This window comes from Mandrillus leucophaeus, unplaced genomic scaffold (assembly GCF_000951045.1).
Source record: "Mandrillus leucophaeus isolate KB7577 unplaced genomic scaffold, Mleu.le_1.0 Scaffold374, whole genome shotgun sequence".
In the NCBI taxonomy this organism is placed as follows: Eukaryota; Metazoa; Chordata; class Mammalia; order Primates; family Cercopithecidae; genus Mandrillus; species Mandrillus leucophaeus.
In genome coordinates this window covers 1790520-1806076 of record NW_012103965.1, presented here as the reverse complement: position 1 = coordinate 1806076, position 15557 = coordinate 1790520, and the positions used below count along the sequence as shown (strand labels likewise).

The window sequence follows — 15557 nt, the reverse complement described above, 5'->3', positions numbered from 1 at the left end:
AAAACATCTCTTCCCAGATCAATCTCCTGGAGCATTTCCCCCAGTGTTTTTTTCTAGTAGTTTCATAGTTTCAGGTTTTGGATTTAGGCCTTCAGTCCACTTTGATTTGATTTTTTGTGTATGGTGAAAAATGAGGAGTCTAGTTTCTTGTTTTTTATTTTATGACAGTCTTGCTCTGTCGCCCAGGCTAGAGTGCAGTGGCACGGTCTCGGCTCACTGCAACCTCCGCCTCCCGGGTTTAGAGCAATTCTCCTGTCTCAGCCTCCCCACTAGCTGGGATTACAGGTGCATGCCACCATACCCAGCTAATTTTTGTATTTTTAGTGGAGACAGGGTTTTGCCATGTTGGCCAGGCTGGTCTTGAACTCCTGACCTCAAGTGATCCACTTGCCTTGGCCTCCCAAAGTGCTGGGATTACAGACACGAGCCATCCTGTCTGACCTAGTTTTTTCTGCATATAGTTATCCATTTTTCTTAGCACCATTTTTTTTAAAAGACTGTTCTTTCCCCCCATTGTATGTTCTTTGTGCTTTTTTGTGAAGATGAGTGGATTGTAAATGTGTGGATTTATATCTGGGTTCTCTGTTGTCCACTGGTCTGTGTCTGTTTTTATGCCAGTACTGAATCAGAAAGGTTTCCTTGTCGCCCTTGCAGGGTGTGTGACGGGGGTGTGGCTTGCTTCTTTAGTGCCCTGCTGTTCAAACCTCTAGGGAAAAACATACAGATGGGCAGGTTGTGGGGCTCTGACACCACAGGCAGCGTCTAGTGGTGAATGTTTACAGCTCCTGAAGCCCCAGTGGGTTTGTGTTACTGTGTGCTCTTTTAGTTTTGCCATCTCTAGGTGACTTGTGTTTATCAGTTCATTAGACCCTCTGCATTATCCCAAGGGCTTTCTGTATCCTGGATTCTTGCCTTGGTGTACCAGAAAAGTCGGATCACTTGTGGGCTTGGAGAATGAGTGTAAGATTTTTTTGAATGGTGGAAGTAGCTCTCAACAGATGGACTGTGAGCCAAAAGGGGATTGGGAAGGCGGTTTTCCCCTGGAGTTGGGCCGCTCAGCTGCTGGACTTTCCTCTGACTGCCCCAGCCAAACTCTGCATTGTTCTGTTGGTCAGTGGCTTGCCAGCATCTGCCAGTGCCTGTCAGTGTGCTTTTCAACTGATGTGTTCCTCTGGACATCCAGCCACTTGTGCGTTCTTCTGCTGATATGTTCCTCTCAACTTCCAGCCACTTGTGTGTCTTTGCTTGCTAGGGTCTTGGGATTTTTATAGGCACACGATGGGAGCGTGGCAGGCCAGGCTGGTCTTGGAAAATGCAACATTTGGGCACCAAGGCAGGAGTGCCTGTCCTCACCTAGGTCCGTGGGCACAGGCCTGAGGGTGGAGCCCTAGCCAGGCACCTGCCTTTCTCTACCCAGCACTTCCCTGCCCTCCTCCTGTACCATGCTGTTTCGGTTACTATAGGTTTTTAGTAAATTTGAAGTCAGGTAGTTTGATGCTGCCAGTTTTGTTATTTGCTCAGGATTGTTTTGGCTGTTTGGGGTCTTTTGAGGTTTCATGTACGTTTTAGAATTCTCTTTTTCTTTCTCTATGAAGAATGTCATTGATATTATGATAGGGATTGCATTGAATTTATAAATAGCTTTGGTTAGTATTGTCATTTTAACAAAATGAAGTCTGGCTGGGTGTGGTCGGCTCATGCCTGTAATCCCAGCACTTTGGGAGACCAAGGCAGGCAGATCACTTGAGGCCAATAGTTCAAAACCAGCCTGGTCATCATAGTGAAACCCCATCTCTACTAAAAATACAAAAAGTTAGCTGGGTATGGTGGTGCGTGCCTATAATCTGAGCTACTCGGGAGGCTGAGGCAGGAGAATCGCTTGAACCTGGGAGGTGGAGTTTGCAGAGAGCCAAAATGGAGCCACTACACTCCAGCCTGGGCGACACAATGAGACTGTCTCCAAAAAAAAAGGAAAAAAAATTAATTATTCCAATCCATGAGCATAGAATATCATTCCATTTTTGCGTGTGTCCTCTTCAATTTATTTCATCAGTGTTCTATAGTTTTCCTTTTATAGACCTTTCACATCTCTGGCTAAACTGATTCCTAGGTATTTTATATTCTTTGTAGCTGTTTTAACTCGGATTACTCACTTGGGATTTCTTTTTTAGATTATTTACTGTTGGTGTATATACATTCTATTGATTTTTGTATTTTGATTTTCTATCCTGCAGTCTTTCCTGAATTTATCAGTTCTAACAGTTTTTTGGTGGAATCTTTTTAAAATACAAAGTCATGTTATCTGGTAACAAGGCTAATTTGATGACTTCCTTTCAATTTGCATACCCTTTATTTCTTTCTCTTGCCTAATTGCTCTGGGCTTTCCTTTTTTAATAGCTAAATAAATTTTTTGTTTTTCTTTTGAGACACAGCGCTCTGTTGCCCAGGTTGGAGTACAGTGGTGCAATCTTGGCTCATTGCAACGTCTGCCTTCTGGGTTCAAGTGATTCTCCTGCCTCAGCCTCTCAAGTAGCTGGGATTATAGGCGCCTGCTACCATGCCCAGCTAATTTTTGTATTTTTAGTAGAGACAAGGTTTTACCACATTGGCCAGGCTGGTCTGGAGCTCCTGACCTCAAGTGATCCACCCGTCTCGGCTTCCCAAAGTGCTGGGATTACAGGCATGAGCCACTGCACCCGGCCAGAAAATTATTATAGGGATTTTAAAACAAAAGTCTTGCAACAAATTGTATAAATAACACTTTACCTTTATTAAGTGCTTTTCAAAAAATGACATCAAGACCACCCTGGACTGCCAGCATCCTTGCTGTCCTATTCACACTCTGTCTTCTAAATCCGAAAATGAAAGCTGATTAGTAATGAACATGGCACTTAATATTCCCTAAATGTTTAAATGGCCACCTATTATAAGGTCTTTAAATATTTAAATGGTCACCATAAATGGTCACCTTATAATAGGCAACCATTTAAATAGTTCTTTTTTTTTTTGAGTGAAAAAAGAGTACTTAGACATTAGAGGTGTTAGATGCATACTGCTTTCTGAAACATTGATAAAAGGCGGAAAATATGTACATCCTAGAATTTAGGAAATGGTTGTTTTTGGGGGCTTTCTCTTAATCATTTGTCAGATGAATTGGGTGATTCTAGAAGGTTATTGCTGTACTTGTATTTTGGGAGTGATAGGGAGGTAGCAGTATATTCTAACCAAATTTATTCCATACAAAATCTGTTACATTTTACAAGTACTTGCAAAACTGAAAGTCATACCTACCCTACTCAAAATTTCCTTGTTAATTTTACCGTCACTGCTTTACTCTTTGTATTAAAGTCAATGAAATTGTCAAAAGTGAAGAGACTGGATTATCAAGATACAGTGAATGGAAAGGGATGCCAAAACCACAGTGTTTATAAATTGAATTTGTTACCGTTTGAAATTTGTTTGTTTAATCTTCAGGAGATTTCACCAAAATGATGTATGTCTTGCTGATGATGTCTTTCATATAATTCTAGACAAATTAACTAGAAATGAGTGTATATAATTGATATAGTTTGGATATTTGTCCCCTCCAAATCTCATATTGAAATGTGATCCCCAGTGTTGGAGGTGGGGGCCGGTGGGAGGTGTTTGGATCATGGAGTCAGATCCCCCATGAATGCCTGGGTGCTTTCCCCACAGTAATGAGTGCACTGTCACTCTGTTAGTTCATGAAAGAGCTGGTTGTTTAAAGGAGCCTGGTACTTTCTCCTCTCGTACATACTTCGTCTCTCACCATGTGACATGCTTGCTCTCTGTTCCCCCTTCACTTTCTGTCACAAGTGGAAGTTTTCTGAGGCCTCATGAGAAGCTGAGCAGATGCTGGTGCCATGCTTATACAGGCTGCAGAACCGTGAGCCAAGCAAACCTCTTTTCTTTATAAAAATTACCCAGCCTCAGGTATTCCTTTATAGCAATGCAAAACAGACTAACATATTACTTGTACTATAGAACTAAAAGTTGGTTAAAAATTCAGTTTCAGAAGCCTGTCTTTCCTAGGTTAAAATTCTGACTCTGCTGCTTCATTGATGTATGACTTTGGACAAGTTACTAAATCTCTTTGGGCTCTGGTTTCCCCCAGCCCTAAAATGAGGATGCCAGTATTCCTTGTGGAGTCATCTAAAGGCTTAATACTGGTAAAGAACTTACAGTAGTAAAATGCCACATAATAAGCATTTAAATATTAGCTATTGTTTTTATTATTATAAAAATAAGAGTTTATTATTGAGGTCAATGTTAGGCTTAAACACTAGAGTACTAAGGTCATGTAATTTCCTGGTGACTGGCAATTTAAAGATGAGATATACCACATGTGAATTGGTATAATAAACCATTTAATGGTGTATTAGACAACATTTATGTGTACTATACAACAGTATACTTCCAATTCCTTTCTCTCATCCTCTGTGCTATTGTTACGTGTTTTACTTTTACATATTCTATAAAGACACATTACATTTCTTCTCTTACTGCTGTAGACTGCTAGTTATCTTTCACAGTGTTTAAAAATAAGAAAAATGCTTTTATGTTTACCTTCATTTATGCCATTTCCAGTATTCTTATTTCTTTATGGAAGTACATGTATCTCTAATGGCATAATATTTCCTCCAACCTGAGGTACTTTTTTGTGTTCCTTTTTTGCTGGTAATGACTTCTCTGTTTTTGTTTCCACCTCCCCCAGCAACAAAAAAAAGAAGCAAAATACATTTTCTTTTTGAAAGATATTTTCACCAGGTACAGGACTTATGGTTGAGTTTTTTTCTTTTAGTGCTTTCAGCATTTCACACCATTGATTTCTGGCTTACATAAGTTTTGATGATAAATCAGTTATAATTTTTTGTTTCTTTCAATGTAATTTTTTTGGTGTTTTTTTTCTTCTGGCTTTCTTAAACATTTTTTTATTTTTGGTTTTGAGAAGTTTCAATATAATTTGTCTAGTTGGTTTTTGGGATTAGAAGTGTAATCTATTCTGCCTGTTCTCTGAGCTTCTTACTATCTGTGGTTTTGTGTCTATTTGTTTTGAAAATCCCCAACCTTGTCTTCTCCTTAGATATTTCTTTTGCCCCATTCTCTTTTTTTTTTTTGTAGGATATCAGGATTACGTGAATGTTACGTCATTGACATGATCTCACAGCTCTTGGGTTTTCTGTCCTGTCTACCTTCCCCTGCTCGCTGTCCTCACATTTTCCGCCTTTTGTTTCGTTTTGGATAATCTCTTATGCAGCTCTTTTGAGTTTACTCTTGAGCTGTTCCAAAGCATTCTTCAACTCCGTTAGCATATTTTTCCTTTGTCTCTGACAATATATTGGAGTTTTCCTCTTTCTTTCTGTGACTTAAAATTTATGGTTGAAACATAAGTGTTTCATATAGGACAGAAGAGACTGAGCCAAGTAGTATCCTTTTTCAGCTTGGGAGGTTGAGTCATTATAGTCTGTAGTTAATCTTAATTTTGGTCTTGTTGCTATGGTTACCCTCAGTGCTATATAGGCTTCAATTTCCATTCTAGGGTTAATTTTTTTTTTTTTAAGGGGTTTGGGCTCTTTCTTAGAGATTTTTTCTAATGTTTGCTCTACCCTCAACTTTTGATCTTACCTTCTATTTGTTATCACACTGCAGAGAAGGTCTCTGTCCACAAACTCTTCTTCCCCTCCAGCTGTATACTATAGTTATTTATTCCTCAGTGCTTGCTAGCGGAAGGGTGGACGGTGGGGAGTGGTAGGGAGGGGACGCTCTCTGTAATCCCATTTCTGTCTCAGTTTTAGGCAGGTGCTGTGTCCCCAGAAATTGGGAGTGGGACTTTTACATAGATCTTCCTTCTTCCCAGTGGTAGGGGATCTGTAAGGTCTGGGGCCATTATGTTTTCCTGCCCTTCCCCAGGGATAAAGGTGTTTTTGTTTTTGTTTTTCCCTGTTATTTTCTTCTAGTTCGGAGTGGGAGATGGGGCAACTAAAAATAGTTACTGTATGAAGTGTGTTAGTTCTGTTTGGTTTTTTAAAAAATATTTTTAATGTTCTGTAGCTGTTTCCTTTGGCTAGTTATTGCTGGGTTGAGTTATCACTGGCACTAGGATAAATAGTTTTTGACATCAGTTGTCAGGTGTTATTAAATATATAAATATTATTTGGTGAATAGTATATATTTTCAGTTTTCATGTTGACTGTTAAACTTCTCGAATTATTTTTTAATCATGCATTTTTATTGACAGAAATTTTGCCTGACAAATTATAGGCACTCAACAAAGAATTGTTGAATGAATGAATTTATTGTGATTTCTGTTGTCCCTTTCCTATGCATAGTTCTTCATTTCTGATTACTATAATACTTATTTCTGAGAGTGTTAAAAAATGTTTTTTGGAGTCTCTTTGAATTTCTGAACATTCAGTTAGAGAGTATCTTTTTTTCCAATCAAAGTAATGTGCATGATTTTTCCAAAGGTTGAAGGAAGTTATGTAATTGCACAAAATTCTTATCACATTATTGTGGCTGTTGGAGGACCTTTGTACTCTCGGACCTTGGTAAGGACTCCCAAGAGAAAGAATAAATAATTCAATTGTGTGAGTCTGTAATATGCAGATACTCCTCTACTTACCCTGGGATTACAGCCGGTAAACCCATTGTAAGCTGGGAATATTGTAAGTTGAAAAGGCATTTCATACACCTAACCTACCAAACATCAGAGCTTAGCCTAGACTGTTTTAAACGTGCTCAGGGCGGGCGCGGTGGCTCATGCCTGTAATCCCAGCACTTTGGGAGGCTGAGGTGGGCAGATCATTTGAGGCCAGGACTGCGAGACCAGCATGGCCAACATGGTGAAATACCATCTCTACTAAAAATACAAAATTAGCCCAGCCTGGTGGCGCATGCCTATAATCCCAGCAACTTGGGAGGCTAAGGCAGGAGAATCACTTGAACTGGGAGGTAGAGGTTCCAGTGAGCCAAAATGACACCATTGTACTCCAGGAGCCTGGGCAACAGGAGCGAAACCCCATCTCAAAAAATAAATAACTAAATAAATAAAATAAAATATGTGTGTGTGTGTGTGTGTGTGTGTGTATATATATATATATACACATGTGCTCAGAACACTTATATTAGCCTTCAGTTGGGCAAAATCATCTAATGCAAATCACATTTTATAATAAAGTATTAAATATCTCATGTAATTTATTGAATACTGTATGGTTTCTACTGAATGTGTATCACTTTCACACCATTGTAAAGTTGAAAAATCAAGTTGGTGACCATCTGTATGTATTTTACAGTAGACAGTCTATTCTTGACTGAGTGCAATAATAAGGTCTAAAAGAGGAAGAAGAGGGAGAAACTTAACATCATTTCACTAAAATTAACCAGGGCCTTTTCTGGAAGTGGAGATAAAATTTGTTAAAGGTGATAGCTGCCTCAGATTCCTCAACAACTGAAATGCGTCCTAAGGTTGGCTTTATCATCTTCTTCCAGGTGATCTACTGTTCTTTTGGTGGAACATCCAAAGGGCTGCACTTCAATAATTTAATAGTTGGACTTGTCCTCCTTACAAGAGGCAAAGATGAAGAGAAAGCAAAATGTAAGTACTTTTATTATCTCAAAAATAATACCACATCTATGTATAGAATAATTTATCTCAAAATTCTGATGACAGGTAGAGGATTTGAAGTGACATTTTCCCAAAGAAGATATACAAGTGGCAAATAAACACCTGAAAAAATGTGCAACATAATTAGTCATTAGATAAATATAAATTAAAACTACAGTGAGATACTACTTCACACCTTCTAGAGTGGCTAAAATTAAAAAGCCTGATAATGACAAGTGTTGAGGAGGATGTGGAAAAATTGTAACCCTCATCATACATTGCTGATGGGAGTATAAAGTACTGCAGCAACTTTGGAAGCCAGCCTGGCTGCTCCTCAAATTGTTAAACATTGTTACTGTATGTCCCAGCTATTCCACTCCTAAGTATATACCCAATAAAATTTAATACATATGTTTACCACACACAAAAAAAAATTTGTATGGAAATAGTCATAGCATCATTGTTCATGATAGAAAATGGAAACAACCCTAATGTTCACCAGCTGGTAAATGGATAAATAAAACATGATATATCCATATGCTGGAAAATTACTCTGGTATAAAAAGGAATAAAGTACTGATTCATGCTACAGTATGGATGAACTTGAAAACATTTTGCTTAGTGATAGATGTCAGTCACAATAGGTATGATTCCATTTATATGAAATTTCAAGATTAGTCAAATCTACAGTGGCAGAAAATGGTAGATTAGTGGTTGCTGGAGGTATCGGGGAGAGGGAAATGGAGAACAACTGCTAGTGGGTACAGGGTTTCCTTTTGGGTTGGCGAAAATGTTCTGGTGAAAATGTTCTGGAATTACATAGGAGTGACAGTTGCACAACCTTATAAGTATACTTTAAAAATCACTGGAATGTTTACTTTAAAAGGGTGAATTTTATGAGATGTTCATTATGTCTCAATATAACTTATTTTTAAAAATTCTGATGACATAGATGTAGTAGTCTGTTCTTTGTTTCACAAACAAAACCGAAGTTTACTTACTTGATAATATTTTATATACGTTCTTTGTAAAAGGTTTTTTTTTTAATGTTTTACTTTTAACTTCAGAAATTAATTTTATTAGGTGAATTATCTAAGCACAGAAAAGTGTGGCACCTCATTCATTACCTTTAAATCCTGCTAATCAGGGAAACGCTATAATAAGAGGACACCATTTCCCCTGCTAAGTGTGAAAGGGAAGATAATCTCAGTTGCTTGGTGTCCTTCTATGCTTTGTAGGATATAGATTTATTTAGTTTAAAAAAATTCGTTCATTTATTTGTAAGGTCTTCTGTCTCCTCATTGTTTTGTTTGAGCTCCCCAAAGACAGATCTACCTTACCAAAAGCGTTCATAAGCATTGCATATTTTATTGAAGATTTCCCAGGGGAAGTATGGAAGCTGTTTATATTACACAGAATGTAACATTTTGTTCCCAAAATTCCTACACTTTTATTCTTGACCACCATATTCTGGGTCTTTCTCTCTTCCTTCTTCCTTTTCTAATCTGCCTACTATGGTCTGAATGTTTGTGTCTCCCTCAAAATTCATATATTGAAATCCTAACCACCAAGGTGGTTGGTATTAGGGGATGGGGCCTTTGGGAGGTGATTAAGTCATGAGGGTTAATCATAAGTATCTTATGAGTGGGATAAAGTGCCCTAATAAAAGAGGCCCTAGAGAGACCCTTTATATTTTCCTCCGTGTGAGGATACAATGAGAGGTGACTGTCTGTGAACTAGGAAGTAGTCCTTCACCAGACACCAAATTGATGGTGTACTTCCCAGCCTCTAGAACTGTGAGAAATAAATTTGTTATTTATAAGCACCCAGTTTATGGTATTTTGTTACAGCAGCCTCAACAGACTAATATACTGCCCTGGGACTGCTTCTGAATTTCTTAGAATCCTCTCCTATTCCTGAATCTAGACCATTATTTTTAATTCTTGCTAAGGTTTGAACACATTACCCAAAGTTCATAGGTAGAAACTTAATCTGCAGTGCAACAGTGTTGAGAGGTGGGATCTTTAAGAGATGATTAGGTCATGAGGGGTCTGCATGCATGAATGCTGTTACCTCAGGAGTGAGCTTCTTATCACAGGAGTGGCATCCTTATAAAGGAAGAATTCAGCCTCCTTCTCTCTCCCTCTTGCATGTGTTCTCTTGCTCTTCTGCTTTCTGCTATGGGATATTAGAAGAGCAAGAAGGTCCTTGCCAGATGCAGGTGCCTTGACCTTGGACTTCTTAGCCTCCAGAATTGTAAGAAATAAATCTCTGTTCGTTATAATAAGTTGCTAGATCTGTGGTATTCTATTATAGTAGCACAAAATGGATAAAGAGATCATTTTTTAAAAAAGTTTTGAGGTATAATTGTCATACAATGATATGTACATATATAAAGTATATATTTTGATACGTGGTTTTGCTTTTGTTTTTGTTTTTTTTTGAGGGGATAGGGGACAGAGGAGATAGCCTCACTCCGTAGCCCAGGCAAGAGTATAGTGGCACAGTGGCACATAGCTCACTGCAGCCCTTAACTTCTGGGCTCAAGTGATCCACCTACCTCAGCCTCCCAAGTAGCTAGGACTATAGGTGCATGCCACCATGCCTAGCTAATTCATTTTCTTTATTTTATTTTTGTAGAGATAGGGTCTTGCTAGGTTGCCCAGGCTAGACTCAAACTCCTGGCTTCAACTGATCCTTCTGCCTCTGCCTTCCAAAGTGCTAGGATTAGAGACATGAGCCAGCATACTTAGTTATACATTTGTATATGTTTTGACACATGTATATGCCCAGTAAACCATTACCATAATCAAGATAATGAATGTATCCATAAACCCAGTTTTATGTATTAGAATATAATTGTGATCTTGGTTTTTCCAAATTAGCATTTCTTCACCAGCAGAAATAGAAATTGGCCCCAGGCAGCAATAATTAAAAATACCGGACAGGTATGGTAGTGCATGCCTGTAATCCTAGTTATTTGGGAGGCTGAGGCAGGAGGATCTTTTTGAGGCCAGGAACTTAAGGTAACAGTATAGCAATAAAAATAATACAAATAAAAAGCAACACACTGTAACAACTATTTACATAGCATTCACATTGTTTTAGGCACTATAAATAACCTAGTGATGATTTAAAATATATGGGAGGATGTGGATAGGTTATATGTGTCAACTGAAAAAAATTATGATATCTCTAAATTTGGAAAGGAGACTTTATTTAATTATATTTATAAATTTGGAAAGGAGACTTTATTTCTTATAAAGGGTTACAGCCTGCAAGGTGGCCATTCTGACAGCCTGAGAAACATAGCCTCCAGCAGATAACCCCAAACAGGTACTATGCAAGGATGAATGGAACAGAGACTTATGCTGAAGAGGTTGGCCAGTTGTACATATTCAACAACTTATCGAAGGGGCAATGAATATTCATGAAGTGGTTCCTGACACATGTGTACTGAACAAATGTACATGTTATACGTGTCCCATGTTTACTTTGGGGTGGAGAATTAACATTTAAATGTATTACAGTTAGGCCCTATAAGTCAAAAGATGAAACAAGGACACCAAGGCAGTCAAGTGGGCAGCCTCTGTAAACCAGCCAGAGCCAGTCCGTGGTCAGTGGTCTTCTTATCAGGAGACCACTAACTTGTTGATAGTTACTGAAATAGCTCTCTTGTCCAGTCAAAGCTGTAGTTATGGCTTGTGGAACAGGAGTCAGTATGTTAGCATTTTGTGGTAAATGAGCTGCAATTGTTTTAGTATTACTTATCTCAAGGCCAGTGCTTATTCAATAACTGCTAGAGAAAAAGAAAAATGGCCAGGGGCGGTGGCTCATGCCTGTAATCCCAGCACTTTGGGAGGCTGAGGCAGGTGGATCGCCTGAGGTTAGGAGTTCGAGACCAGCCTGACCAACATGGTGAAACCCCGTCTCTACTAAAAATACAAAAATTAGCTGGGCGTGGTAGCGTGTGACTGTAATCGCAGCTACTAGGGAGGCTGAAACAGGAGAATTGCTTGAACCCAGGAGGTGGAGTTTGCAGTAGGCCGAGATTGTGCCACTGCACTCCAACCTGGGCAACAGGGCAATACTCTGTCTCAAAAAAAGAAAAAGAAAAATATTGTAGCAGTTAGAACATAATTTATTGATTGGTTGATTCAGACAAGGTTTCATTCTGTCTCCCAGTCTGCAGTACAGTGGCAAGATAGCTCACTGCAGCCTTGAACTGCTGGGCTCAAGTGATCCTCCTGTTTCAGCCTTCTGAGTAGCTGGGACTACAGGCATGTGCCACAATGCCAAGCTAATTTTTAAATTTTTTGTAGAGATAGGGGTCTCGCTATGTTACCCAGGCTGGTCTCCAACTCCTGGCCTCAAGTGATTCTCTCGTCTTGGCATCCCAAAGTGCTGGGATTACCAATGTGAGCCACCACACCTGGCAGTTTATTCTTTAAGTGTAGAGGTACATGACTTAATCCTTGCCTGGCATAGCTTTAGGTTTTGTTTGCAATTTGGTATCTTTCTGCCACAAAGAGTCTGTCAGTCTTATGATCTTTATTTTAACATTAATGCTGTTTAGTTGTTGCATCTAAACCGCAAAAGGGATTGGGTATAATGAGATGTGTCTGACTGCCCATCCCCTCATGACCAGTATCTGTTTTTAAGGATTTTCTGGGGCCCCCTTGGCCAAGAGAGGGAGTCTGTTCAGTTGGGTGGGGTGCTTAGGATTTTCTTTTTAGTTTTCACATGCAAATACCATGCCATTTTATATGAGGCTTGAGCACCTGCAGATTTTAGTGTCCTTGGGGGTTTTGTAACTAATCCCCTATGGATACTGAGGTACAATTGGTAACAATTTTTTAAGTCACAAACATATTTTTAAAGTTTCTTCATTTTTTAAAATGTGATTGTATTAGTTTTCTAGGGCTGCCATAACAAAGCACCACAAACTAGGTAGCTTAGAACAACAGATATTTATTATCTCACAGTTCTGAAGGCTAAAAGTCTAAAATCAAAGTGTCAGCAGGGCCATGCTTTCTCTAAAACCTGTAGGGGAAAATTCTTTCTTCTCTCTTGCTTCTGGGATGACTACAATCCTTGGGGTTCCTTGTCCTGCAGCTGTATCATTCTAATCCCTGCCTGTCTTATCACATGGCTTTTTTTTCTGTTTGTGCTTTTCTTCTTATAAGGGCAGCAGTCATATTATGTTGGGTCCCACCCTAATGACCTCATCTTAACTTGATTATACCTACAAAGACTCTGTTTCCAGATAATCTCACATACACAGGTACTTTAAGGTTAGGACTTCAGTATATCTTTAGGGGGATAAAGTTCAGCTTATAACAACAATATTTCAAACATACATATAATACATACCTCCACCTAGCTTTACTATTTCTTAACATTGCATCCTATGTCTCTGATTTGATTTTTTAAAAATATTAAAACTAAGGTGAGGTTTTCATTGTATCCCTTCATGATCCCATTCTGTTCTTCCCTCTACAGAGGTTACTACTTTCATGAATTTGGTGATTCATTTCTCATGCTGGCTGTAATAAATTTATAACATGTTTATGTGTCCTAAAACATTGTCAACTACTTTGCAGTTTTAAAGTTTTAAATAAATAGTATACATTAGTTCCCCCTTATCTGCACAGATCTGTTCCAAGACCCTCCCGGTGGATGTCTGAAACCATAGATATTCCCAAACCCTATATATACTGTTTCTTCCTATACATACATATCTATGATAAAGATTAATTTAAAAATTAGGCACAGTAAGATATTAACAAGAACAATAAAATAGTACTATTATAACAACATACTATAATAAAAGTTATGTTAATATGGTCACTTGCGCTCTTAAAATATCTTACTGTACTCACTCTTCTTATGATCTATAAGTCTGATAACCAAAATGGCCACTAAGTGACTAACAGGCAGATAGCATGTGGATACACTGGACAACAGGATCATTCAGGTCCCAGGTGGGATAAAGAGGGAGGCAAGTGATTTTATCATGTTACTCAGAACAGTGTGCAATTTAAAGTTTATTAATTGTTCATTTCTGGAAATTTCCATTTAATATTTTTGGACCTCTGTTAACCACAGGTGACTGAAACCTTGGAAAGCAAAACCATGGATCAGGGGGTACTACTGTACTATACAGATGATTTTGTCATTTGCTTTTCCTCTGAATATTATATTTTTTGATATTTATCCATCTTGAAACATATTTTAACTTCTATGTAGTATTTCATTGTGTGTATCTCATTTTACCTGTTCTCTTGTTGATAGACATTTACCTTTTTTTTCCTAAGTTTTGCTCTCACAAACAGTATTTCAGTGAACATCCTGTATTTTGTACGCAGGTATCAGAGTTTTTCAAAGATGGAATGTCTCTTGACCTTTACTAGATTTTGCCAAATTACTCATGAAAGTGGTTGCAATAATTTATGCTGCTATTAACAGTGTATAAGAGGTCATGTTTGTCCTAGTCTTTGCTAACACTTTGTATTGTTATGCCTAAAGATGTTTGCATATTTGGCATGTTTGAAAAGATACTATACTGCTGTTTTAAATTTTTGTTGCTGGGTTATTTTAAGGAATAAACTGTATTTATAAAGTGCTTAGCCCTAGTAATCACTCAGTTATTGTAGCTTTCTCTTTTCTCCCTACTTCCACCACGTATATTTGATCTTTTTAAGATTAATTTATTCTTTCTTTCTCTTAGACATTTTTAGTCTTTTTTCAAGTGAATCTGGGAACTATGTTATACGGGAAGAAATGGAAAGAATGCTCCATGTGGTGGATGGTAAAGTCCCAGATACACTCAGGAAGTGTTTCTCAGAGGTATATTTAAAGATTTACATTTTATCCCTTTTTGTTGACAAAGTATTAACTCTTAGTTGTGTAATAAGTTTTAAGTGTGACAAACAGATGTTTATGTGCAGATTACTTTTGGTATTTTTATATTTATTGATGTTTCTATTTATGTGCTATTCCATGACTCTCATTACTGCTATATTTGTGAATCTGAAAATTTTCAATTCTACTGTAAAGGCAACTATTCATACTTAGAGTATAGTGAAACACAATCCTATATGCACACATTAACACAGCAATACACACACACACACACACACACATTCCTGCAGGAACCTGAAACAGTGCTCATGTTGTAGTGTCTTTGCTTTTCATCATGGATGTCATTCATTCATTAGCCTTGAGCCATCTGTGACCTGTTTTATCAAGGCCTATTTTGTCATTTATTTCACCTAGTTGATTTGCATAGTGAAATATTTGTGTTAAAAAATTGTCATCTTTGGGCCAGGCAAGGTGGCTCACACCTGTAATCCAAGTACTTTGGGTGACCCAGGCGAGAAGATCTCTTGAGCCCAGGAGTTCAAGATCAGCCTGGACAATGTAGCAAGACCCCAACTCTACCAGAGGGGGGGAAAGTCATTTTTTCTGTTTTCAAAAATAATATATTTTCATTGTGCCTTTATAGAAAAATTAAACAATAGAAGCAATTCAATGATAGAAAAAGTATATCTTTTAACAGAGAGAATTATTTTATTTTTCTTTTCAGAGGTCTGCTAGTATGTGAAAAGTCCTTCGTGATTGTAGAGTAAACATCCCTTTAGAAGTTCTGATTTGGCCGGGCACAGTGGCTCACACCTGTAATCCCAACACTTTGGGAGGCCGAGGCGGGTGGATCACGGGGTCAGGAGATTGAGACCATCCTGGCTAACACGGTGAAACCCCCGTCTCTACTAAAAAATACAAAAGAAAATTGGCCTGGCGTGGTGGCGGGCGCCTGTAGTCCCACAGGCGAATGGCATAAACCCGGGAGGCAGAGCTTGCAGTGAGCCGAGATCGTGCCATTGCACTCCAGCCTGGGCAACAGAGCGAGACTCCGTCTCCAAAAAAA

General features: G+C 38.4%; 1 protein-coding gene across 1 annotated transcript in view; it reads left to right on the top strand.

Annotated features, from left to right (window-relative positions):
* USP32 (ubiquitin specific peptidase 32) overlaps positions 1-15557 on the top strand; it is a 255762-nt gene that overhangs the window by 114993 nt on the left and 125212 nt on the right. The window contains exons 3-4 of the mRNA XM_011990240.1: positions 7513-7618; positions 14358-14476. Coding sequence (XP_011845630.1) covers positions 7513-7618; positions 14358-14476 — 225 coding nt within the window. The remainder of the gene's footprint in view (positions 1-7512; positions 7619-14357; positions 14477-15557) is intronic.